Source organism: Sminthopsis crassicaudata, chromosome 2, assembly GCF_048593235.1.
Source record: "Sminthopsis crassicaudata isolate SCR6 chromosome 2, ASM4859323v1, whole genome shotgun sequence".
NCBI classification, from domain to species: Eukaryota; Metazoa; Chordata; class Mammalia; order Dasyuromorphia; family Dasyuridae; genus Sminthopsis; species Sminthopsis crassicaudata.
Window position 1 is genome coordinate 578,205,853 of NC_133618.1, and position 26,494 is coordinate 578,232,346.

Genomic DNA, 26,494 nt, shown 5'->3' on the forward strand with positions numbered 1-26,494 from the left:
TAGGGTTTTATCTTCAAGATTTTTAATCTCCATTAAGGTAGAAGTGAGTCCTCTCTCCCCACCTTACCCATCCCCTCTCTCTCTAAGGCCTATGTGAAAAAGTACAAAAACTGGGCTTATAAGAACCAACGATTTTTGCAACTTGATGAAAAGCATAGGAGGAGAGGGGGAATGACTGACATTCAAGTTTGCCGATTTGTAAAAGTCTTTAAAGAATCATTGCAAATATTTACATGAACTCTGTGTGAGGCAGGGTTGGGATGAAATCAAATTTGGGACCTTCCAACCTTGAATTGGGGCTATTGTAATGAGCATTGCTCCTTTCCTTATCTTAGTTACTGCTGTAGTTGTCCTTCCTTCCTGGGGCTTGGTCTTCAGCTCATATCTGCAGCTACATAAGCCTCCCATTAGCCAGCCAACGGAAGTCTTTGTTATAACCTGAACTCCATTTTCTTGTTGTCCTAGAAGGGAAAACCCTTCGAAGATCTCCCTTGACCTTCATTTATAGGCTGCTACTTCCTGGTTGCAGTTTATTCCTTACATGGCTTTCAGAGGTGAAGTTCTATTCCAAAGCCATCCCTGAGTCTCAGGATTTATTCTTGGATTTTTTTTTCTCCTGCCCAGGCAAATGTACTGTGCATCAGATCTCTTCCCCTTTGAAGCCAGTAGGTTCTCTCAAGACACAGTGATCGAGGGGATATCTATTCCATACCCTTTGATTCTAATGCCAACAGCAACAGCACTAGAGAGGCTTTGCCTTGGGTTCTAATGTAGCAAAAAAAGAAACCTTGTCCAAGGCTGTTAATACTAGTGCCTGGATCCAATATTAAGTCAATTCATCCATCTAGGAGAAAATATATGTTGCTAGAAAATGAAGCTTGGTTAGAAAGTCTGGTAGAAAATTCCTGATAGATATCTAATTGGAGATGATTTAAAAAAAAAAAATTCTTATGGGGAGGCCCAGTATTCCAGACTGATTATCAGTTTCTTTCAAATTCAATTTTATTTTCATTTCTGAATTCTTTTCTCTCTCCTCCTCTCTCACCTATTATAGAGAAGGCAAGAAAAATAGAATCTATTATAAATATATAGTCATATAAAAATTTCTGCATTAGCCATGTTCCAGAAAAAAGTAGGCAAAAAGGAGAATGAAATTTAAAATATGTATGCTTTAATATGAGTCCTTTGGAAGTGTAATTGGTCATTGTGTTGTTCAAGTTATTACTTTGTCTTTTTTTTCTTTTCTAATATTTTTCTAAATATATGTAAAGATAGAATTGATAATCTTTACAGTATTGCTCTTTCCATAAAAATTGTTCTCCTGGTTCTGTTCACTTCTCTGCGTATCTGTTCTTATAAGTATTGGCAGGTTTTTTTGAAATCATCCCTAACATCATATCTTACAGCACAATGGTATTCGTTGCATTCATATATTTTAACTTGTTACATCAGTTTCCGGCTGATAGGCATCCCTTCAATTTCTAGTTCTTTGCCACCACTTTTAAAAAGCTGCTATAAGTATTTTTGTATGCATGGGTCCTTTTTCTCTTTTTTTGATTTCTGACATAGATCTGGTTGTGGTATCAATAAGTCAAAGAGTACATAACAGTTTAATAGCTCTTGAGGCATAGTTTCAAATTGCTTTCTAGGATAGTCAGACTAGTTCACAGCTCTACCATGTTAGTTGCTTTTCTAAGAAGTCATTGAATATTTGCTGTGGGCCAGCCTATGCTAAGTTCTCTTGAGGAGATAAAAAGTATGTCTTTTTTACTATCAGGGAGTTCATTTAGTGGAGGATCTAGAATCAATATATATATATTGAGAGAACAATTCAGTGTAAATAGGCCTATTTCAAGAGTATCCAAAGACTGCCATCATCCTATAATGTTTCTTAAAGATAGCATTCAACCTTGAGATTGATGGATAATATTAGTTTTTCTTGTAGTGACTAAAACAGTATCCTTCAGTCCTAACTTAAGTGAAACCCTAGTTTAATAAGAATGCCCTGGAGTGATCCATAACATAATTTTTCAGATACTTTCATTCTAATGAAAAGATATCATCGAGTGACCTAAATTATATTGTGAGATTCTCTAATAAACAGGTACCTTCAAGAGCCTAATAGCATTATTCCGTTGGTTCTATTAGAGTATTAAAAAAAATTGTTTATATTTTGCATGACTTCACATGTATAATTGATATCATATTACTTGACTTCATAATGGGCAAGAGGGAAAGAATTTAGAAGTCGAGTTTTTTTAAATGAATGTTTAAAAAAGGAGATAATAGTTGATTAAGTTAAAGTTTACAGCATCTCACATTTAACAAGAATATACCAGCACAAGAATTTCTTTTTTCTTCTCTGGAAATACTTGAGCTTCTGAGAATGTAAACCATAGAATATAATAGCATTTTAGAGCTGACCTTAAGAATTATATGCCCCATTCATTTTATAGGTGAGAAAACAGAAGCTGAATGATTAAGTGACTTGCCCTCTAGGATCACCTAGCTTGTTCATAGCATTGCCAGAAATAGAACCCAGGTCTCTTGACTCCTCTTCTAGTACTTAATCCCACACACTATCTGTGTGAGCATATCTCCCTATTCTATATCTTGCCCAGTTATAGCTATGAAGTATTTTACTAGGAACATTTGAGAGATACCAGTTCCCCAATCAGACACTGAACATACATTGCACTCAGTTGTCCCTTTTCAAGGTTGGAAGGCTTTTAAGATTTATTGGACTTTTGTGTCCTGAATCTCAGGCTCACTAGAGTGGTTATGACTCTCAGCTTGCAGACTAGCTGTCAAGAGACTCCTGGCAGCGAGATTTATAGAGGAGAAAAATGAGTAAGGAGTAGGTCAGCAGTGCTTACCCATGGTCACTTGCCTTCTTATAGCTAGTGTTATGTTCTACAAGCTACGTTCTTACAGATATAGTAGAAACCAATTGGTAAGAAGTAGATGCAAAATAGTTCCTTTTACATAAGAATATTCTTAGATAGTTTTCTTACCATCCCCAGGGTTGAACTCCTACTATCTTGAGGAACAATGGAGGTGTACTCAGTTCAGATTAGTAAGCAGGTTCTTAATATCCATGCTGCCCACTCTGGGACTTGACCTCGTTTCTGATAAACCAAGTTGATTACGTTTAAAGAAACAGTCCATAAATGTGCTAACATAAGTTTGTTGCGTCTCCCCTATGGTAGTAGCAATCAGTATGTGAGTTATTTGGTCTTTGTATTTGATTTTCATTTGGTCAGACTTTTCACTGCTGTGAAGTAGTAACATGCCTTTGGGGTTCTGTGCCAGTCTTTTTCTTTCCTGCAAGGATACTGAAGGAGAAGCTAGAGTCTGGGAGGCAGCAAAATCTAGTGGTTTGAATATCAAATTGGAAATTGGATCATCAATAGATCTTTTAGTGTTGTGAATAAACATAAACTGTCGCTCTACTCATGCTTAAGTCTCAGCTTGTAAAGAAGATATGACATTTGCTTCACTCATGGGGATGCTACAAGGATTCATAAAGTCATGATTATGAATTAGTTGGGATCTTGATTGATAAGCATAATATAGGATGTCCCAAAAGTCTGAGTACAGTTTTGAGCTCCTAAAGCTTAAAAGTTGACTTTGCCTACTAAAGCTTAAGACTACACTGCAGGTTTGGGACACCCTGTATATGTAAGAATACCAATTTATAACAAACCAGTAGAACTCTTTTATAATCATGTAATTAAAGATACAGTTCAAACCTTTATTATTTGGTTACCTTATTATCTTAAGCTTTAACTTTTGGAGTGTTAGGGTTGAGATTGTAGCTATTGTACTAAAATGGCTTTTTCAAAGTCGGACCTCTTTTTAGTTATGTCACAAAATAAAACCGTTATCTCTAATATTATTGCTTTGAGACTTAGGGACCTTTCTTGTGTATCTTATCTTATTTCTTGCTTCCCATGAATCTCTTCCCTTTGAATAACCTGGGCCTCTACCTTTCCTGCTCTTGTTTCATGCCTGTTCTTCTCCCACCCTCTTCAGGAAAGAAGAGTCAGCAACTCCCTCAATGGCCCATTCTAATGTTTCACAACTCCTACATTCCAACTATGAAATAGGTATTTGGCTTTTTTTGAAATGAGTCAGTTTTCTATATATTTTAGAAATTTTAGAAACCCTTGAATGTAAAAAAATTTTCCCAGTTTACTTTTTCCCTTCTAATCTTGTATGCATTAGTTTTTCTTGAACAAAAACTTTTTAACTCAAGATAATCAAAATTATCTGTTTTGTATTTAATATTGTACTCCAGATCTTTTTTGGCCACAAATTCCTTCCTTCAACATAGATCTGAGAGGTTTAACTATCCATTGTTCTTCTAATCTGCTTATAATACCCCTGTTTATGTCTAGATCATGAACCCATTTCAACCTTATCTTGGTACAGGGTATTAGGTGTTGGTCATTGCATAGTTTCTGCCATACTAATTTCCAATTTTCCCAGCAGTTTTTGTCAAATAGTGAATTCTTATCCCAAAAGCTGGGGTCTTTGGATTTGTCAAACACTAGATTACTATAGTTATTGGTAAAGAGCTATTATTTTTTAAATAAAAGATTCCCAACTGCTAGTGAAAAACTTGAATTTAATGTGACTTAGAAACCAGAATCATAGACTTTTAGATGTGAAAGGAAAGAAATCCTAGTAATCATTTATCTCAAAATGTAGAAGTCATAGCCTGCAACAGAAAGTCTAATAAAATAAACAAAAATGCAATACAAGATAGACAATGTGAATTTGTGATTTTCTTTGTCATAGCTTGGCTAACAGTCATTTCTTTTGAGTTTGGTGCGATCTAGTCCCTCTTCTTTTACACATGAGTAATGAAGCCCAGAGGAATGAAATAACCATAGACTAGCAAAGCAAGAGCTAGAAGTTGAATCTCCCCTCTTCTCTTTTAATTTATTTATTTATTGTTTAACTTCCTTTGAGGAATTCAGAACACTCTTGAGCCTTTAAAAAACACTCCTTCCATGTATATTACATGCACAAAATATTCTCCTCATCTACCTTAGTTCAAGTAACAAACATTGCCCTTGTTTTTAACTGTATTATAACTAAGAATTGGTTCCTTTTCTGGGAGTGGAACACAGAACTGAAATTAGAATTCAGATTACTTATTTGCTCCAAGTGTAGTGCTCTTTTCACTATAAAAGAGTCTCTTCCTTAGAGTTAGGAGAAATCACAGAGTTGAATTAGTGTTCAAATCTACCTCTCATACTTACTGGCTCTGTGACCTTGAAAACAAGGTACTGTCTCTGAACTTCAGTTTATTCATTGATAAAATGGGAATCACAGTCATTCTCAAAGTACTAGAGCTATTATCATCATGCTGAAAGGTACAATAGTCATTCTGAGCTAAATTTTTCTGTCCTCTGTTTAGGTTGTTTTATCCAAATGACTCAGGAAATTGAAGTTTATGGAGAAAACTTTCCCACTTGTCCATAATCTATCTTTTTGTGTTTTCCTTCCCTCCTATCTTTCTGAAGTTGTTGTGAATTGAAGTATTTTGTTCTTTAAACTAAAGCTTTTCAGAAATTGATGGCCTTGCCCAAGAGCATATCATTCTTCTTATCCCTTAAAATGAGCCTATAAGGAACCTGAGACCTGAGAGAGAAAAGTGTTTGGTTTACTTTCCACTTTTAATTGTTTCAGAGTGAAGGGAGTTGTATTTGTACTTCGGGAAAACTATAATCACATATTGCCAACCAAACTTCGTGCCCTTCAAGAGCTTTTTCCAGGCTTCCCAAGCTGCTAGTGTTTTATTAAGTGTAATCCATACTAATCTTATACATACTAATTTATGTATAGATTGTCTAACTCATTAGAATGTAAGTTTCTTGAGAATAAAAATTATTTTTTGCTTTTCCTTTATATCCTCAGTGTAGTACTTACTATATAGTATAGTATACGTGCTTAATAAATTCTTGTTAATTGATATCATTGCCATGAAAGACTGTGATTAAAATTCATGGTCGTCTTTAGTATTGTATGTGACTGCTTCAAGGCCAGAGTTTAGGGACTAGCCATGGCAGCTTTACCTCACCCTACAGAAGCATCATTGTTTTCATTAGAGAGGGATGTCTCAGCAGTTGCCTTTCTTTGAGGTGTGATTGGGAGATTACATAGGACTGAGACAGGAGATGTCTTCTTAAATGTTGTTGTGAATCCACAGGTGCTAGCACAAGAGAGACCATTGGTCAGAGTCAAAGAAAATAGAAAGTAGTGTTTGACAACTCTTCAGTGAAGAGTACTGAAGCTAGATGACCAAGAGAGAGGTCTGCTGCCTTCTTAGAATATGTATCCAGGTGTGACAGAATACTTGCACTGCCTGTTGCTGGTGATCCATATGGGCCTTATCCTCGAAGACTCCACTCTGCCACTGACTGTGAGCTTGGACAAGTCTTTACTCATCTTTGAACCTGTTTCTGTAACTTTCAAATTAGATTGATTAGATAGTTGGTTTCTAAGGACATTTCCCAGCTTCAATATTCTATACTGTTGCATATAAAGGCATTTTAGTGTAAAAGAAGTGAAGAAACCTATAAGCATTGCTGAAGTTTATGACATTTTGAGCAGGGAACCAAAAACTTTAAGGGCACAGGTGGTGGTTTCATCAGTGTTATCAATTGATGGCAAGAATTTTTTTTAATTTTTTTTTTTTTAAAGAGGCATATTTGGAAGTAACAGCTGATTAAGAAGATATTTCCTAAAAAAACTGACAAAGATGACAACAGATAGGAATAGTCAGTGTTTTGTTTTGTTTGTTTGTTTTTGGGGGGTAGACATTGTGGAAAGACAGAAGCACTTAATATACTATTGATGGAACTATGAATTGCCCAAACCATTCAAAAAAGCACTTTGGAATTATAAGAAACTTATTAAAGTGCCTGTAGTTTTTAACTCAGAGATTATCCACTGCTAGCCATGAACCCAAGGGAGGTTAAAAAGATAAGAGGAAAATCTTCAAAAACACCATATCACTAAGTCAGTGTGATTAAAAAGTTGGTCTTACGTAAACCAGCTAATTAACAAATATTAAATACCTTTTATGTTTCAAGCATTATGCTAGATGCTAGGGGTACAAGTATAAAAAAATGAAATAATTCCTACTTGCAATGAGCCTTATATTTTAATGGAGAAAGAGGGCAAACATATGTAAATATATAATATATATAGCATAAGTAAAGTTAATAAGTAAAAGTATATACAAAATAGTTAAAAAGAATATAGTTTGGGAAGGAAGGGACTAGCATTTGGGTGAATCAGGAAGGTCTTCATATAGAACTTCATATGAACTTAAAGAAAAAGAGAAACTGTATAAAGTGCAAATTAGGAGTGGGAGGACATTCCTGGCATGGAGACCAGTTAATACAAAAACATAGGAAGTAGAGTCTCATGTGAGAGGAACAGAGAATAAGGTACACTTGCTTGAATTGCAGTGTCAAAAGGGGAATCATGTCCAGAAAGTTAGAATTAATTGCAAATATAAAATCCTCAAAAGAGTCACACAGGCAGCTAGGTGGCACAGTAGATAGAACTCCAGCCCTGAAGTCAGGAAGACCTGAGTTCAAACCTGACCTCAGATAATACTTCCTAGCTATGTGACCCTGGGCAAGTCACTTAACCCCAATTGCCTCAACCAAAAAAGAGAGAGAGACACACACACATACACACACACACACACACACACTATGACAAAGAGAAAAGGAATTTCTGCAAGGATTACCTAGACGATAATAAAATAAATTAGATAAGATAAAGACCCTCGAAGAAATAAATGATTGGAGAAAAATTAGAAAGTGATCAGCCTCCTCCAAATGATGAACTTCCTAAAAACTAAAATAGACTAAACATAAATCAAGGATTTCATGAGATAGAAAAAAGCATTAGAATAAAATCAAAAGATAGAAAAAAATAGGAGAAAAAGTGTAAGACAGCTGATATTAAAAAATAATAATAATAATAACTGACTTGGAAACAGGTCAAGATGAAGATCCCAGAAAGCTGTGGAAAAAACCAATCCTCTAGTCACTATATTTCAAAAATTATAAATGAAAGCTAAGTGAAAGTAGAAGTAGAATTTACTGATCACCTACTGAGAGAATCCAAGAAGAAAAACTTCCAGGAATAGTCAAAACCCAAGAATGTAGTTCAAGGACCAAGATATGAGGTCAAGACCATATAAATTCTGGCAACTTTTATTACAATGGTGAAGCAGATTTTGGAATATGCTTTTCAAAAGACATAAAGTTTCATAACAAAGAATAATTTATCTTGAATCACTAAGTATAATCCTACAGGGTAAACAATGGATCTTTAAGGAAAAACTAGACTTTAAAGCATTTCTGATGAAAAGACCGGACTGAATAGGAACTTTGAAATATAAATACAAAGCTCAAGAAAAACATTCAAAGATAAATTTATTTGAGCAACTGGAAGGAGCCATATAATGATATAGTATTTACTTTGTGATGAAAGGCAGGGATCCCTGCGGGACTATAATAAGAATATATAATATATAATATAAAGGATATTGAGGTATTATATCTAGGATATACTGTAACACATTTAACATGTATGGGATTGCCTGTCATCTAGGGAGGGAGTAGAGGGAGGGAGGGGAAAATTTGGAAAAGTTAATAGAAGGGATAATGTTGTAAAAAAAATTATCCATGCATATGTACTGTCAAAAAATTATAATTATAAAATTAATTTTTAAAAAATGGATATTGAGGGAGTTTAAAAAAAAAAAAGACGACCTGGGATTGGATTAGTTCTGAGGGTTTTGAAGAAGGAAAAGAAAAGGGAGAGTAATAGAAATATGCTAGTGTAGAAAGTAGAAGTAAAGTTTTTCTATATATTGTAATTGGGACAAATAAAAAAAGTATGCAAAGATGAGAGGAGTCAACATTAGACAAACCTCACTCTTACCTCAAATAGACAAAGGAAGGTTAAATACCACACACAGTTTGGGTAGAACTATATCAAAATCAAGAAAGAAAACAATTGGGATAGAAAAAGAGAAGAAGGTTAACAGGGAGGATAGTATAAGGGAGAGAACAACAGCAGCCACTCACTCACTTTACCCCAAAAAAGAAAAAAAAAAATTCCTAATCCTTCGAGGGGATACTAAGATTACAACTAAAAAGAAAAAAGGAAAGAACTAGAATCTTAAGAACATGCCTTGAATTGGCTCATGGTAATTGAGGAATAACTGAATAAATTGTGGTATATTGATATAGTAGAATATTAATTGTGCTGAAAGAAATGGTTTCAGAGAATCCTTGGTAGAACTCATAGAATGAAGTGAGCAAAACCAATAGAACAATTTATACCAGATTTACATTGTAAAGAAAAATAGTTTTGAAAGAAGTGACCACTCACATTTCCAAAGACCATATGAAGAAGCCTGTTATCCATTAGAAAAGTAATGTCCAAAAATGTCTCTGTACCTTGAAATTATGACTACTGTATGGATCCATTTGGTCCAGATGACTTTGTTAATAAGAAATTTTTTTCCCTTACTACTCTTGAAAAGTAAAAATCATAGGGTGAGGGATATTGAACAATAGTAGTTATCTACTCCCTTTCCCCCCAGAAAGCCCTTGAAAGTTTTTTTTTAATTTTTTTAAATTATATATATATATTTTTTATAATATTATCCCTTGTATTCATTTTTCCAAATTACCCCCCCTCCCTCTATTCCCTCCCCCCGATGACAGGCAATCCCATACATTTTACATGTGTTACAATATAGTCTAGGTACAATACATGTGTGTGAATATCATTTTCTTGTTACACAATAAACATTAGAATCCGAAGGTACATGCAACCTGGGCAGACAGATATTAGTGCTAACAATTTACATTCACTTCCCAGTGTTTCTTCTCTGGGTGTAGCTACCTCTGTCCATCATTGATCAACTGGAAGTGAGTTGGATCTTCTTTATGTTGAAGATTTCCACTTCCATCAGAATACATCCTCATACAGTATTGTTGTTGAAGTGTACAGTGATCTTCTGGTTCTGCTCATTTCACTCAGCATCAGTTGATTTAAGTCTCTCCAGGCCTCTCTGTATTCCTCCTGCTGGTCATTTCTTACAGAGCAATAATATTCCATAACCTTCATATACCACAATTTACCCAACCATTCTCCAACTGATGGACATTCATTCATCTTCCAGTTTCTAGCTACAACAAAAAGAGCTGCCACAAACATTTTGGCACATATATGACTCTTTGCGCTCTTTAGTATTTCTTTGGGATATAATCCCAGTAGTAGCGCTGCTGGGTCAAAGGGTATGCACAGTTTGATAACTTTTTGGGCATAATTCCAGATTGCTCTCCAGAATGGCTGGATTCTTTCGCAACTCCACCAGCAATGTATTAGTGTCCCAATTTCCCCACATCCCTTCCAACATTTATCATTATTTGTTCCTGTCATCTTAGCCAATCTGACAGGTGTATAGTGGTATCTCAGAGTGGTCTTAATTTGCATTTCTCTGATCAGTAGTGATTTGGAAAGTTTTTTAAAATGCACAGAAACAAAATAGAAGGAAATTGAGGAGGAAGAAACAGACAAGAAGGGTAATACTGAAAATAATATATAGAATTCATTTTAATTTTTAAAGTAAGCAGTATGAAATGAAAATTCTCATTTTCATAGATGAACTTTGTGTTTGGCTATAATATGTGAAAATGCTCTCCTTTTTTGTTTTTTAAGTTCAGAATAAAAAATATTTTAAAAGATCATTATTAACTTTGGAGAAAACAGTTTCAGCAAAGTGATAAGGGTACATGGCAGATTGCAATATGTTGAGGAATAAGAGAGAAGAGAGGAAATGAGCATAAACTTTTTTAGAGTTTGACTGGGACAGGAGAGATATGGGATGATAGCTTGAGGAAATTAAGGGTTTTTAAAGATGAAGAAGACCTGGGTTTATTTGAAGGCAGATGGAAAGGAACCAGTTGATAAGGAGAGGCTGAAGATTTGAGGTGTGTGGTGATGGTTGAATATGCAATCTTTTAATTGACCCAAATGTATAAGAAATCAAGCCATTCTCCAATTGGTAAAAGGTAAAAGAATATGAACAATTCTCAGTTGAAGAAATGGAAACTATTTCTAGTCATGAAAAGGTGTTCAAAATCACTATTGATCAGAGAAATGCAAATTAAGACAACTCTGAGATACCACTACACACTTGTCAGATTGGCTAACATGACAAGAAATGACAAATATTTGAGGGGATGTGGGAAAACTGGAACATTGAAACATTGTTAGTGGAATTGTGAACGAATCCAACCATTCTTTAGAGCAATTTGGAACTATACTCAAAAAGTTATCAAACTGCATCCCATGTGATCCAGAAGTGTTACTACTGAACTTATATCCCAAAGAGATCTTAAAGAAGGGAAAGAGGGACCCATATGTACAAAAATGTTTGTGGCAGCCCTTTTTGTAATGTAAGAAACTGGAAACTGAGTGAATGCCCATCAATTGGAGAATGGCTAAATAAATTGTGGTATATGAATGTTATGGAATATTCTTGTTCTGTAAGAAATGATCAATAGGATGACTTCAGAGAGACCTGAAAAGACTTACCATGAATTGATGCTAAGTGAAATGAGCAGAACCAGAAGATCATTATACACAGCAACAACAAAATTATACGATGATCAATTCTGATGGTCATGGTTTTCATCAACAACAATGAGATGATTCAAACCAGTTCCAGTTGTTTAATAATGAAGAGAGTCACTTACACCCAGAGAGAGGACTATGGAAAATGAGTATGGATCACAGCATAGCATTTTCAACTTCTATTATGGTTTACTTGCATTTTTGTTTCCTTCTTGGGTTTTTTTCTTTCTTTCTAGATCCCATTTGCCTTGTGCAGCAAGATAAATGTATAAATATGTATACATATATTGGATTTAACATATACTTTAATATTTTATTTCATATATATTGGGCTATCTGCCATGTATGGGAGGAGTTGGGAAGAAGGGGAAAAGTTGAAAGAGAAGGTTTTGCAAGGGTCAATGTTGAAAAATTACCCATGTCCACTGATGCATTGTTGGTGGAGTTGTGAATGGATCCAACCATTCTGGAAAGCAGTTTGGAACTATGCTCAAAAAGTTATCAAACTCTGCATACCTTTTGATCCAACGGTGTTACTATTGGGCTTATATCCCAAAGAGATCTTAAAGAAGGGAAAGGGACTTGTATGTGCAAGAATGTTTGTGGCAGCCCTTTTCATAGTGGCTAGAAACTGGAAATTGAAAGGATGCCATCAATTAGAGAATGGCTGAATAAGTTATGGTATATGAATGTTATGGAATATTATTATTCTGTAAGAAACAACCAGCAGCATGATTTCAGAAAGGCCTGAAGAGATTGACATGAACTGATGCCGAGTAAAATGAGCAGGATCAGGAGATCATTATATACTTCAACAACAATACTATATGAGTATCAATTCTGATGGAAGTGGCTATCTTCGGCAATGAGAGGATCCAGTTCATTTCCAATTAATCAGTGATGAACAGAACCAGCCTATACCCAGTGAAAGAACACTGGGAAATGAGAGTGGACTGCTTGCATTTTTATTTTTCTTCCCAGGTTATTTTTACCTTTCTAAATCTGATTTTTCTTGTGCAACAAGAGAACCGTATAAATATGTACACATATGTTGTATTTAAGATAAACTTTAACATGTTTAACATGTATGAGACTTCCTGCCATCTAGGGGAGGGGATGGAAGGAAGGAAGGAAGGGAAAAGTTGGAATAGAAGTGACTGCAAGGGTCAATGTTGAAAAGTTACCTTGCATATGTTCTGTCAATAAAAAGCTATAATAATAAAAAAAGAAAATATTAAACTGCAAAAATACAGAGATAAAAGAGCTAGCTAAAAAAGAAAAGAAAAGAAAAGAAAAACTACCCATTCATATGTTTTATAAATAAAAAGCTATAATTTTTAAAATGCAGTCTTTTGGAAAAGACGGGAAAGGAATAGGCCTTGACAAAAAAGAGAGATACTTCTTTGGCAGATAATGGATGGAAGAGAATAAAATAGGAGACAATGTCAAAATTTTTACTGTAACAAATATTTTACAGTAGCAAAAATGTAGATGCCCTTCAATGAAGGAATGGTTAAATAAATTTTGAAACAAATGTAAAGAAGTATCACTATGCTATAAGAAACAATGAATCTGAAGAATAAGAATAGCATGGGATGATTGATATGAGACAACTATTCAGTGACATGATTCCTAAACCATTGTCAGTTATCTTTGAAAATCATGAAAAACAAGAAAGTTATGATCAATCAGAGAGTAAATGGCCTGGTTTTCAAAAGAGGAAAGAGAATTGAGTGTATGTAGATTTGGTAGATAGATGAATATATAGACCAATGCTCTTGGTTTTAGTTCCTAGTACAATTCTAGAATATGTTATTAAAGGAATGATCAGTGTATGTCATTCTGAAAAGGAAAGTGATCATAAGACCCATTATAACTTCATTCAAAATAAAACAAATCATGATAATCCTAACCTCAATTTTTTTTGACAGGGTTATTAGACTGAAAAGTCAGAAAAATGTAGATACAAGTTGACCTACATTTTAACAAAGTGTTTGATTTTCTTAATGCTGTTGTAAATAAAATGATATAGGCTACATGATAGTATACCTAAATGGATTCAAACTAGTTGAGTAGCTGAACCCTGTATTTTATTTTAATTTCTGTCCTTTACTCCAGTTCTACATAATTCACTGCCTGATGGATAAATCCATTTGGATGTCCTCACAATATCTCAAATTCCATTTGTTTAAAAAAAAATGTATTGTCTTCTCCCTTTAATTTACTATTCTTTCAAACTTATTCTTGTTGAGGCTGCTGCTGTTGACCCAGCTTTAAACTTGGAACTATCTTTCATTTTTCTAATTCCTACAATCTCTATATTTTGTTGGTTGCTAAACTTTATCAATTCTATGTCCACATTTCTTGTATTTGTTTCCTTTTCTCTACACACATGGCCACTACTTTCATTCAGACCTTTATCATTTCTCATTCAAACATTGCAAACTCTTAGTTGTTGTCCCCAATTCCAGTTTCCCTTCTCCCTACTGCATCTTCAGTCATAAGATATTAGTTTGCTCCCTTGTTCAAAACTGTTTGATGGCTTTTATTTTGCCTCTACAACAAAATACCCATTCCTCACCCTGTCATTAAAAGCTCTTTATCATTTGACACCAGCCTGTTCTTCCAGGCTTATTTTTCTATTCTCCTTTTTTTCACTCTCTGCCCTAATGCTGTTTCTCCAGCTCTTCTCTCCTCTTCTCTTTCCAGACTTTTGCAGGAGCTATTGCTCATATCTGAAATGTATTCCATCTTCTCTACCTCTTCAAAGAATCTTTATCTTTTTTTTTTAATTAATTCAGCTGCCATATTTTACACAAAACCTTTCCTGAATCCTCTGTTTCTCTTGATTCTTCTTTCCCTTTTGAAATTATTTTATATATCATCTAAATAATTATCTAAATTATTCATGTGTGAACATGCAGTGTCTTTCACCAAAATGTAAACTTCAGGAGAGCCATGCTATTTCTTGTTTTTGTTTTTGTCTTTTGTCTAGCACACTGCCTTTCATTTAAAAGCTATTTAATAAATGTTTATTTAATTGCATCTTGGGCTCAATGCAACAAATCATCTGCTCTTCCATGGGGAAGATACTTCTTCATTCTCACCATGATCACCAGTCCCTCTATTACAATGGTGACTTTCACAGTAAGGATGAAAAAGAAGTCTAGGAGAAAGCAAGGTATAGCAAGAAACAGTGATTGTAAATTATATTTGGACAGGATATTAATGTTTTTTTCCAGCATTCTGAAGCACTAGTAGTAGTCCATTATTGGCTACGTTTCCTGTCAATGGTGACTTTTTTGACTTGTATCTTATATAAGCTACTGTGTAGCTTTTTTTCAAAGGTCACCCTCTCTGCAAGCCCAATGTAGTGACTAATTTAGCAGTGAGAATAAGTTTATGAAGGAGGGGATAGGATTATTTTACCTAACAACTATATGAAGCAAGCCTTGACTGAAGCCATTAACATTCCTCAAGGAGAAGCAAAGCTTCCAAAGAGCACCCAGGCCTAGCAGCCCTGGGCAAGGTCCTGAACAATAATTGACCTTGGGGCCACAAGAGTCCCTCTTGTCCTTCATGTTTTCTAAAGGGATATATGAAAGAAAGTCTTTCTGATATACTCCACCAGAGATCCCCCCTCACCTCCCCAGCCCTCTGCTTTCCCTACCACCAGCAGCCCAGGGGAGAAAACAACCTGCCTGAATAATTAGGCCATGCTGGAGCTTACTACTGGTTTTTTATAACTCAGAGCTGACAACCATGCGAAACATTGCAAACCTATGTTGGCTGCAGATATAATACATTGTCCCACCCACACAAATAATTCATGCTTCTGCATTGATGTCCAGAAAAAACAAATCATCGAAAGGCTGGGCTTCTGCATACAGAATGGCCACATTTCCACTGATGCAGCGCACCGGAAATACCCAGACTCCAGGACTGCAGAGCTAGCGTTTTATGATTTAAAAAAAAAAAAAAAACAACATTTTTTTATATGAAAGATAAAAGTGCATTTTCAAATGATTGAAGGTTGGTGGGAGGTGTAAATGTGGGCACTTGTCACATTAATTCCTCAGATGATTAAGTTCTTTTTCATTTCTTTAAAGCTGTTTGTAGTTGAGTTTAATGTCCTTGTTCTGGGGGAGTGTGTTGTAGCAGTTACCAAGGTGACTTTAGCTGACTTTCAACAATTTTCTCCTCTCCATCTTGAGATTTTCTAGATGCAGCTTTGTATGTTGATTCTTCTCTTACTCCCCACATCCCTGTGATTCTTAATCTGCATTTGTATTTATTTGTGCTACAAGATAGTGGATTCTTAGAGTGAGGTATTCTGTATTGATGGACTCCAGCAGGTCCTGAGACACAGATTGCAAGCCTAAGATTTAATAATAAGAAACAGAAAAACAGGATTTTAATGGGGCCTAACCTGGAATGCTCTTGGTCTCAGTGGAGGCCACACCTAAAGCCCTTCATCCCAAAATACCTCTAGTTTTCCTATATACTCTTATATTTCTTGAACTGAAGGCAGCTTTGCTGTTTCCCCAGTTACACATGGAGCTCTCCCCAGTCAGATTGGGCAGAATCAGGATGCCATCAAATCTAAAGTTGGTAGTGACAGTGGCACAGTACTCTGGGCCCTGGGCTCTTCTTGGTGAGACCTTTTCAGGGCTTCCTTTTCTCTCATCTCTGAAAGGCCTTTCAGCTTTGATATTCTGTGAGTGTCTTGGCTCTGGGACTGACCTGTTTTAAAGATCTAGTCAAAGAGTATATCTGAAGAGAAGAAGCTGGGGAGGGTAATCATGGAAAAGGCTTTAAAAGACAAGCAAAATCATAGTTTATATTGTGACCAGAGAGATTGAACATACTACCTTTGTAACCGAATAAATCATTTCACCTTGCCAGTGGTAAATTCTTTCCACTTTTGATGTCACCTTCTATTCTTATACTTTCTGACTTCCTGTTCTTCTTCCCAGGCTTATTCCCTTACCAGTTTGGCTTACTTCATCCATTATTCCTGAAGATAAGCCAAGAAACATTTTGGTGATCCCTTCTCTTCAGTATTTTAACCTCTGTAGTTGTACATGGGGATATTTGGTCTGTTTTTCCTTGGCTGGCAAGTCCCAAGATTCTGGGTGGCTCTTAAAGCTGGAATGATAAATAAATTGAGCTTTTCATCCAGCATTTTGATAGACACTTAGGGAATTGTTTTGAGGTTCATAATCTAAAACCAGAATCCGGTCTTTTGAATGGTGTCAGTGGGTAACCAACAGTTCTGATTAAGTCCTTTTGAAAGGTTGTCAGAGCAGCTGAATTTGAAAGAGCAAATGTTACTTTGCAAATGTATCCAATAATCCAGCTGTAGGGGGTACAGAGTTGGGAACTGGGGCAGTAGCATTTACCTCTGACTTTCAGCAGGAATCAAGAAGAGAAGAGTCCTTAGGCCAGGTGAAAGCTGGACTGTCTCTGGAGGACATCTGACATAGGAGGCTAATGAAGAAGTCTCAATTTTGCTGTTTTGCAGTTGAGACCAAAAGTTGTTCTGTCTGGCCACAGGCCTCTCATCCTTACTTGCTCTCAGAAGAGAGCCCCATTTCCTCCCCCACAGTGAGGATTATATCATTTCCTGGCCAGTTAAGGGATGTTTATGTTGCTGCAGCTCTCTACCCATCAGGGGTTGGGGGAGCATAGGCAGGGAGGATTTGTATACTCAGAGCCAGATCATGTCCCTTCCACTTAGGGGTCAACTGGAAGGAAGTTCTTAGAATTTAGTATTACAATACACTCCCATCCTGACCTTGGTGGAATGGAGGTCTGGAGTTCTTGAAAGCTTTTGCTAGAATTTACAGAATATTAGCCACTTTGTCACAATCCGAAGCGAAGTCCAAGATTGTGACAATAGTCTACCAGATTCTTCCTCTTTCTGCCCCAAGAAGGCCCCAGTGTACCCTAGTATTAGGTTATATATGATTACACCCAGTATGAAGCAACCTTGCCTGTCCCTTTCTCCATAAAGTACTGAAATTGCTGGTATTAATTTGTGCTGAATTTGTGTTTGTTTCATAGGAGTCGCAAGGACAGTTTAGAAAGTGAGAGCTCAGCAGCTATTATTCCTCATGAGCTAATTCGCACACGACAGCTTGAGAGTGTACATCTGAAATTCAACCAGGAGTCTGGAGCTTTAATTCCACTTTGTCTGAGGTGAGCAAAAAGCGGACCAGACCTGTTCACTCTCTAGTGTGAGGTGTGTAGTGTCCCAGTTTGGTCTCCAGGTGGTGCTCTTCCATTCACAGGACACCCCCTTTCTTCATCCTTTCCCAAACCACCACAGACTGCTGCAATCTGAAATATGATCCAAAACACTCAAGAAACCATCAGCCTTTGGCACACACATTTCTCTCAGTGAGGTTGCCTCTTGCCCACAGGGCTGGGCACAGCCCAAGTTTCAGGGATTGGGAGTGGAGGACTTCTTTTGAAGCTTCAGTTAATGTCTATATGAAGAGAATGTGTGGTCTTCAAAACCTAGAACTGGTTGCACTGGGTTGTGGCTTAGGAATTCTCACACACAGTGCTGTGCCAGTTTGGGAACTTCATTCTTCCAACACCCCCCCCCTCAAAAAAAAAAAAAAAACACATTATGCCATAAGTCTCTAGTTAGTATCGATGGGAAGAAGTTATTTCAGGAAGCTATAATAATTGGTTTGGGACATTGTTACTCAATGTAACTACAAGAGGAGAATAGATTTCTCCTCTTGATTTTCTCCTCTGTATCTCAGCCCATATAAACCATGACTGTCCTTGCAGCTTTGGGGAATCCTAAGGGAAGGGTACCATTAGTCCATTTCCTTAGCATTTTTACCTCTTAACACCTTCAGTCTGTCACCTATGCAAATCATCTCATCGACTCTCAAAGCTAAAAGATACTGAGGGATCCATCCCTCCATATGGTGACTTCACCTTGACTAGGAAAATTGTTGGTCACCCAGTCTTTGTTGGGGTGATTGTCAATCTGGTCAAGGAAATCTAGCATTTCTGCAGAGATCAGTTTTGCGAAACCCTCATCTGGAGGGAATGACAGTCTTTTCAGCATTAATCTGTTATGGGGCAAGGCATTTAGAAAGGTTGGTATCCATTCTTCTTTTTGACCTTCTAATCCAAAATGACCAGTTTAAATTCCAAACCCAGTGCTAGCCTAGAGGCTCCATCTGGGACTAAGAAATCCAGCTGTGTTCCTTCTGTCACTCACATCAATGCCAGAAATACAAATTGTATGGTTGGAACGCAACTCAAAGTCTCATGGACAATGTATGATAGAATCAGATGCAACTGGGTTTCTCCACGGTCCTTTGAAAGGAGTTCATGCCTGAGTTTGATGTCATAAAGATTAACAAGAATAACTCTCTGACTCAGGGAATTATGATCCAGAAGAAAAGGAATACATTTTTTACCTCTTTTCTCCCTTCCCTGCTAGGGCATTCTAGTTGCTGGATACTGGCCAGTGGGAAAGGTCTGAGTCAGAAAACATTTTAAATTTGGAATTTCCATCATATTTTGTAAGTTAGAGGCCTTGTACATCTCAGTAAACAGGAGCTTGGGTGGGAACCAGTGGAGTGGTAGTCCTGTACAAATTCAGGGCTCAAGCCCAGGAAAGTCTTACTTCCTTTAAGGCTGCTTATGTTTGGACTTGGCTCAGGACATTTGGTTTGAGGATGAGTTAATTCAGAGCAGTCTGATAAAAAAAAGAGCAGGAATTCTCTTCTTTTTCAAATAGTGGTATTTATTCTACTATTTTACTCTCACTTTGACTCTATTTTTCAAGGGTATGGATTGGGAATAACTTAACATTTAGCCACCATAAATTCATTCATGCTTTTATTCAACAAATATTTACTAAGAGCCTCTTTTTTTCTCAGTCCCTTATTTGAACTCCTTAGGTTGGTTATTCACATGCTAGGCCAGATATGGTAGCAAAGATTTTGTAGTGACAACATGGGAGGCAGGTGCAGATACAGTGTGAAAGGTCTAACAGATGGAGCAGTTCCAATCTGGCCTCAGACACTGGTTCTGGGAATCCCAGGAAAATCACTTAATCCTGTTTGCCTCAGTTTCCTTATTTGTAAAATGAGCTAGAGAAGGAAATGGCAAACCCCTCTAGTATCTTTGTGAAGAAAACCCCAAATGGAATCACACAGAGTCAAATACAACTAAAATGAATGAACAACAAAGACTTAACAGATGAGACTGCCAACATGGGCTCATAGAGCTAGTCTTTCCTCCTTACCCACTCATGAGACATTGAGAAAATCTTATTGCTGCTTTGTGCTTCAGGTTTTTTGTTTTTGTTTTTGTTTTTGTTTTTGTTTTGTTTTGTTTTTGCTGAGACAATTGAGATTAAGTGATTTGCCTAAGGTTACACAGCTAGGAAGGTCCAGCTAGGCCAGAATTGAACTCGAGTCCTCCTGATTCTAGGAGATTGCTATCTACCTGTACTATCCAGTTGTCCCCTAGTTTTTACCTTTAAAATAAAGGAATTAAACCAGATTATTTGCTGGCCCTCCCATCTCTGATAGTCTTATGACTCTGAGGTCTCAGAACCACCTAGAAAAAATGGTACTGAAAGAAATATCAAAGAGTTTTATCTTTCAAAGCCCTAGCAAAAGGTTGACTTTGGTTCTTGCCTCTGAAAGTGGAAAAAAAATGTTTTGACTTTCCACTTCTTTCCCAACCTTTTGGGGGATGTTTTGGCAAGAACACAATAGCTAAAAGGCCCTCAGAGACAATATTATTTGACCATCTTGAAGCCTTGCTCCTTACTTCCTCTGTTTTTGTCCCTCACAGGGGCAGACTGTTACATGGACGGCACTTTACGTATAAGAGTATTACAGGGGATACAGCCATCACATTTGTATCGACGGGAGTGGAAGGTGCATTTGCCACTGAAGAGCATCCTTATGCAGCCCATGGACCCTGGTTACAAGTGAGAAGGCCTTTTTCTTCTTTTCCTTCCTCCTTTCCAATACCCAAAGCCTTCCTTTTCCCCTCTGGTTCTCAGTAGCCTCTTATTTCAGAGGATGGCAAGTTGTTTTTCTTAGACACTGGGAAGGCACACTTTCTCACAAGATGTCCTGAGAATATTGTCTGTGAGTGACTTCAAGAAAGCCTTCATTACCTAGTGAACAACCAGAGCATGATCCTTATACCACCAGCATCAAACAAAAAGTATTCTAGAAGACAAAGGTATTGCAGATACCTCTTTATAGGAATCCCCTATGCTTTTGACCAGACAGTTATACTGATCTGTCTGACTCCCTCCAGCTTTGTTCAATGTGTTTCCACAAAAGCCTCACAGATTTGAACTTCCTCCTTAAATCTGGGGAAGCAGAACTTTCTGTGCTTTAAGAGTGCTAGGGAAAATAAGTGAATGTTGGAACCATCATTCAATTTATGTACAGATCACTTGTGTCCTACATATGCAGGAGTCCCTCTTAAGTTTTTTCTGAAGCCACAAGCATAGATCAGACACAGTCAAGTTCTGTGGCATGGGTTACACCTGAATTAGCCATCTTTCTCCAGCACCAATTATGACTAGATTTGGGTCCAGCCAATCAAGGAAGGAATCTGCTTGATGTACTGAAAGCTCTCATTGCTTTATTCTCTCTCTCTCTCTCTCTCTCTCTCTCTCTCTCTCTCTCTCTCTCTCTCTCTCTCTCTCTCTCTCTCTCTCTCTCTCTCTTTTTTTTTTTTTTTTTTTTTTTTTTTTTTTTTTTTTTTTTTGAGGTATAAGTTCTAAGCAGCTTCAGATAGGAGCTAGGGTAGGAAGTAAGAGGTTGCTGGGTCTTTAATATTACATGTTTCGATTTCCTCTTCCCTCCCACCTTTAAATCTTCTCTTTTATCTTTAACTTGTTATTTTGGTCTCCCATACTTCCAGAGCCACTGGAGAATGGTTGATAATGGCAGGGGAGATGGGCAAGGAGAGTCATACCTCTTTACCAAATAGAAAAAGAAAGTCATAAATCTTACCTGAACTTTGTAAATTATGAAGCATATGGCAGCTGTCGTAGTTATGTAATATGGGAAGTAACTCTGGGAGAATTATATCTCATTTGTTTGATGGTAAATCAGTAAGGAAAAAGGAACTATACTAGTTTTGGAGATAAACAGTATTAACTAAGATTGGGGGTAGAGGAAGGCAGGGCTGTGTCCTTAATGTTTCTTTGATAAATATAGTGGGGGGGGGTGCCTAAGCTGAAAGAATTTCTTCTCTCTGCCCCAGCCCACTAAAAAACCACTAACCCTTAATTAAACAGGAAAAAGAAGACACCCTACTGCATTGTACAGACCAAGCCATGGTAAAAATTTAGGGATATTGTGTTCCATAAATTATCTTGACTTTTTCTACAGTCATTTTTACATTGTTTCATAACAAAATTACTTTGAACCATAAAGTTATAAATATATTTTTAAAGTCCCACTTGGTAACATTAGATTTTTATCTATGTGGTTTTGGTAGTTACTGTAGCAAAAGTCCTGAAGTGTAACACTTGAAATGAGTCCCACACACAAGTGGAAACGTCTGCTTCCACCCTACTCCTCTTCCCTATCTTCCCCACTCTCAACTCGTGCCCTTACTAGCATAGTGGAGCTTCTCTGCTCAATGGAGAATGGGAAGAGGAGGGCCTCTTCTCCCTGCCTCACCCCACCAGGCAGAGCGTGTGTCCTGGGGGAGGAGGAGGCCTGGTGCTGGAGAGAATCTCTGTGACACCAGCACAGCCCCAGCCTCTGAGAGTTAATGATTCATAATTCCCAGCAGATGATGCGTGCTGACAGGTCTCAGCAGAAATGTCCTCAGGATAGCATTAATATGTATTAAAGGTTCAAACAAACTTTCTCGGGAGAGAATAGATTTGGGTATTCTGAACATGGGAACACGTTTCATTCAGTTACACTTCAGAAAGAGCCCTTGACTCTAAACTGGTATTCAGAATTCAGCCAACACTCCTTTTCTTAGCAGCAGGGAAGCTTCCAGGCCATAAAGCCCAGAGTCCCCAACACACTTCTGTGGCTAAGAAGGGGAAGAGGCAGGTGCTGCCCACTATCCTGCAGGGGGTCATGGGACTCAGTCCTCCATCCATTGCCCACACTTCCCTGGTGGTTCTGATCGAGGAGCTATTGAAACACAGATTGTACTTCTGACTATTTCCATTTTCTTTGTAAAGCCAGATGAGCAGGACAGCAGTCTAAGTTTGGACTTTGGGTCGCAGCTACACCCCCAAGCTAGCCCAGAGATCTAGCTGTGGTAGTGAAGCTAGGCTGGAGCCATGGACCACTCCCACATGGCCCGTTCTTAAGTACAGGTTCCAGCATATTTGGGAAAGCCACAGGTGAGGAAGGGGAAATGACCTTGTTTGGCCACTGAGAACTAGTGCTTTGCTCTCCCAGCCCCCAATATACTCACTCATAGGCAGCCCCCTCAGCAGGGTTTGGGCACACAGGGCTCACTGACACTGCTATACTCCCCAATAGTAGGCCGTTGACCTGGGAACTCAAGGGAAGTGGTGGGAATGAACCCATCTGCCTCACTGTATTTCAATAAAAGTTGCTGTGCTCAGAGCTGCTTAATCAAAAGCTTGTGTGATTGAACTCATTAGTGTAGTCTGCCACAGGGGCCTGCTCACATGGGAGCTCCCAAGGAAGACTGGCATGTACTCTTTCTCTCTTAAAGCACTCTCTGGCTTATGAGTCTTTTCTCTGATCCTTTCTCGGGAGTCCTGGGAAAACCTTAGAGTTTTCCCTAGCCCATTTCCTAGCCAGTCACCTAGTCCTCCCAAGATCCAAGCATTCATCATTTGTCATGTCTGACCATTTATAAGTGCACATCTTAATTGTGTGCTGTCACTGCAAATTCACATTGTGGCAATCTAGAGCTATAATCACTTTCAGGTTTGTAGATCTCACTGCAAAAAACCTTGGCTGTTGCAGGCTGATCCTATCAGATACTCTGCTGAGCTCCTGGGTGTTGGACTTTCAATTATAAATGAGTGTATAGTCAATGGTCTTCCACCCCTGGCAAAATCTACACTAACCTCTCCTAGGACTATAAAATCTTTAGTGTAAATGACCCTTACTTTCCCCAGGTGCATCTCACCCCAAAGACCAGATATCTTCTCAACACTGAGAAAGAACTGGGGACATTTCTCACATTGGCTAGGCCATTTTAAGGAACCTGTAAGAGCCTCCATAGTGTGTCAAATAAAAAGGTAAAAGCTACCTTTTCTTTTGGCTGTGAATCTCCCTTTGCTGCTTAGGTTGAATTGGGAGGAGCTGAAGAGTAGCTTTCTTGCATCAGCCTCTAAGACTTGGAAGCTTTTTCTCCTAGTCTTGGCACCTTGCTTTGGCTCTTGGCCCAGGTCTGTTATCTACTGGGAAAAAAGCACAATGAAGTCTCCTATAAGAGAATCTTCCCATCATTGTCCTTGAAGAAGGAGATAGGCGAAGGAGCAAAGATTTGGAGAAGACATAAATAGCCAAGAGGATGTGAGGAACTGTTAGACCCTCTGAGGAGCTCCTCAGAGGCTCCAGAAATGGTAGGAAAAGAGCATTATAAAACCAGTCTCTTCACCTTTCCACCTTGTTTGGCACTCTATTCCATAGACTGCTGCTTCCTTGGCCTACACTGAGTCCCTGTTCTATATTTGCTCCCCCACACTATCTCTGCTGCTTCTCCCAGACACCTAGAGGGTGGTGGCCACTCGTTGCCTGTTCCAGTAAAGTGAAGCAGTGTTTACAGTGATAGGGAATGTGAAAGACTTTTCTAATTTTACATTGCCACAGAGAGCATTTAAGCTGAACTTACAGAGAGATAGGCTTCCTTCTTGATTCTCATTTCTTTCATTTGCTGTACTTTTCAGTTCCACTTTGGAACCAGGAAAGGGGCAGGAAACAATTTTACTATTTGTCAATTCTTCAGCCACTCAGGATCCCTGGGGGGGAGGGGAAGCAACTCTAAATTGTTGTAAATTCTTAGAGTATCACTCTCCACTCCCATCCCACTGATTGACAAACCTTCCTCAAGTCTGTCAATATTGCCCTCTTAGTTTTTGTATAAGAACCTGGCCCAAAGAGGAGTCAGTATTTAAAGTAAGGAAACTCTTGGCCCAGAAGGTTAAATCAGGTTTCATATCCTCATACATAATATTTTTCCTGGCATTTAAAGATTTTATAAAACTTTTTCAGTAATAGAATGCCCAGCAGATTACATGAGTGTCCCCCCCCCCCTTTAAACATCTCCCGCCAGACACTGACTCGGAAGTCTGTCACATGGAAAAGGTTAGAAATTGGATGCTGCTGTGTCTACAGAAATGTACTCTGCTGTATTGGGCCACATTGGAGAATCAGATGTCTGGGTTTTGATTCCTAGCTATTCCTCTAACTTACAGGTTCAAAAGGTAAACTTTGGAAAAGTCCCAGTGGTCTGGCTCTCGGAAAACTAGGTTATAGTACACGTATAAGTTTTTTGGAAACCTTCGAGTATTCCACACTATGGATTGAGAAGAAAAGTACATGAAATTATTCTTCTAGCAATAGATTGTCTTATAGATCTGTGGTAATAAGGACATCTGAGCATTAGCTTCTACTTCTAGAGGAGTGGGGGGGAGACTAGACTCCTTTTTAGACAGTTGTTGATATCTTATTTTTTTTTTATAGCAAAGGCAGCCCAGACTACTTGAAGCTTGATGACCACTGTAGTGAACTTTCTACCACCTACTGAGAACAGGAAATGAAACTTGAGACCCACTAGGCTACCTTCTTTCAAGATCCTGGGCTAAGCCTGGTGAAAGAGAATAGGGAGTGCTTCAATTTGAGTTTGGGGGAGCTTCTGCAGTGTTGCAAATTAAAATATTCCCTACATCTATGGCTGCATGTACCAAAGCAGTCCCTTGGCAGACTCTGGGAAGAGTGAAAAAAGCACATTTCCTTTCCTGAAATAAGGGGGAGAAGAGGGAAAGAGCCAAACTTGTTGGGAAACAAGAACATGTCAACATTTAGAGCAAACAAGGCCCTGGACAAAGTGTGGATTGTCTAACAGGAGGGAAGGAGTGGGCATTGTCAGGCACTGTTTGCAGACTCAGAAATATTATTGACCACAAATGTTTGAATTGGTGTCAAATCAGCAGCAGCTGTGCTCCCTCCTGCAGCCTCGCCAGGATCCCCGGCACAGTCAGGCTTGCCCAGAGTAGGCACTGATGAAAGATATGTGGCTTCTTTTCTGGTTCATTTCTAGAACTTCCCAGGGATGGGGAGTGTGCAAGGTGCCTTTTATTCTCTCAGCCAACCAGTTTGCCACCAATCATGTGATTGGTGCTGATGTCATCCTCTGGCCTAACAGGACAAGGCCAGAGCCAGGAATTGAAGCCTTGTCTATGGCCTGAATCTGTTTGAGAACCACAAAATCTTTTCCTGCCTTCCCTCTACCACAGCTGAACTATTTAAAAGTTGATGGAACTACAATTGATTCACCCCCTTCAGCTGCCCTAAAACTACCCTCTAGAGCTCAGCTTCTTAGAATGTGGATCATAACCCCATACGAGGTGGCATAATTGAATGTATGGATCAGAAAATTTTAGTTTATTATCAGTATATGTTTGCTTTGTATACTTATTTTATGTATCTACATACTCTGATTTCTCAGATGAAAAAAAGTTTGAGAGTGGGAAAAGTTTAAGCCCTTACTCTAGAATAGTAATATCAAACTCAAATAGAAAGGGAAGCTACTTTCTATATATTTAAAAATCTCTGCATGGCAC

General features: G+C 37.9%; 1 protein-coding gene across 3 annotated transcripts in view; it reads left to right on the forward strand.

Annotated features, from left to right (window-relative positions):
• The window catches only part of SUFU (SUFU negative regulator of hedgehog signaling), a 150,386-nt gene that overhangs the window by 115,978 nt on the left and 7,914 nt on the right, over nucleotides 1-26,494 (forward strand). For all 3 annotated transcript variants that reach the window (XM_074295460.1, XM_074295461.1, XM_074295459.1), the window contains exons 9-10: nucleotides 17,755-17,889; nucleotides 20,527-20,665. In XM_074295460.1, the coding sequence (XP_074151561.1) occupies nucleotides 17,755-17,889; nucleotides 20,527-20,665 (274 nt within the window). The remainder of the gene's footprint in view (nucleotides 1-17,754; nucleotides 17,890-20,526; nucleotides 20,666-26,494) is intronic.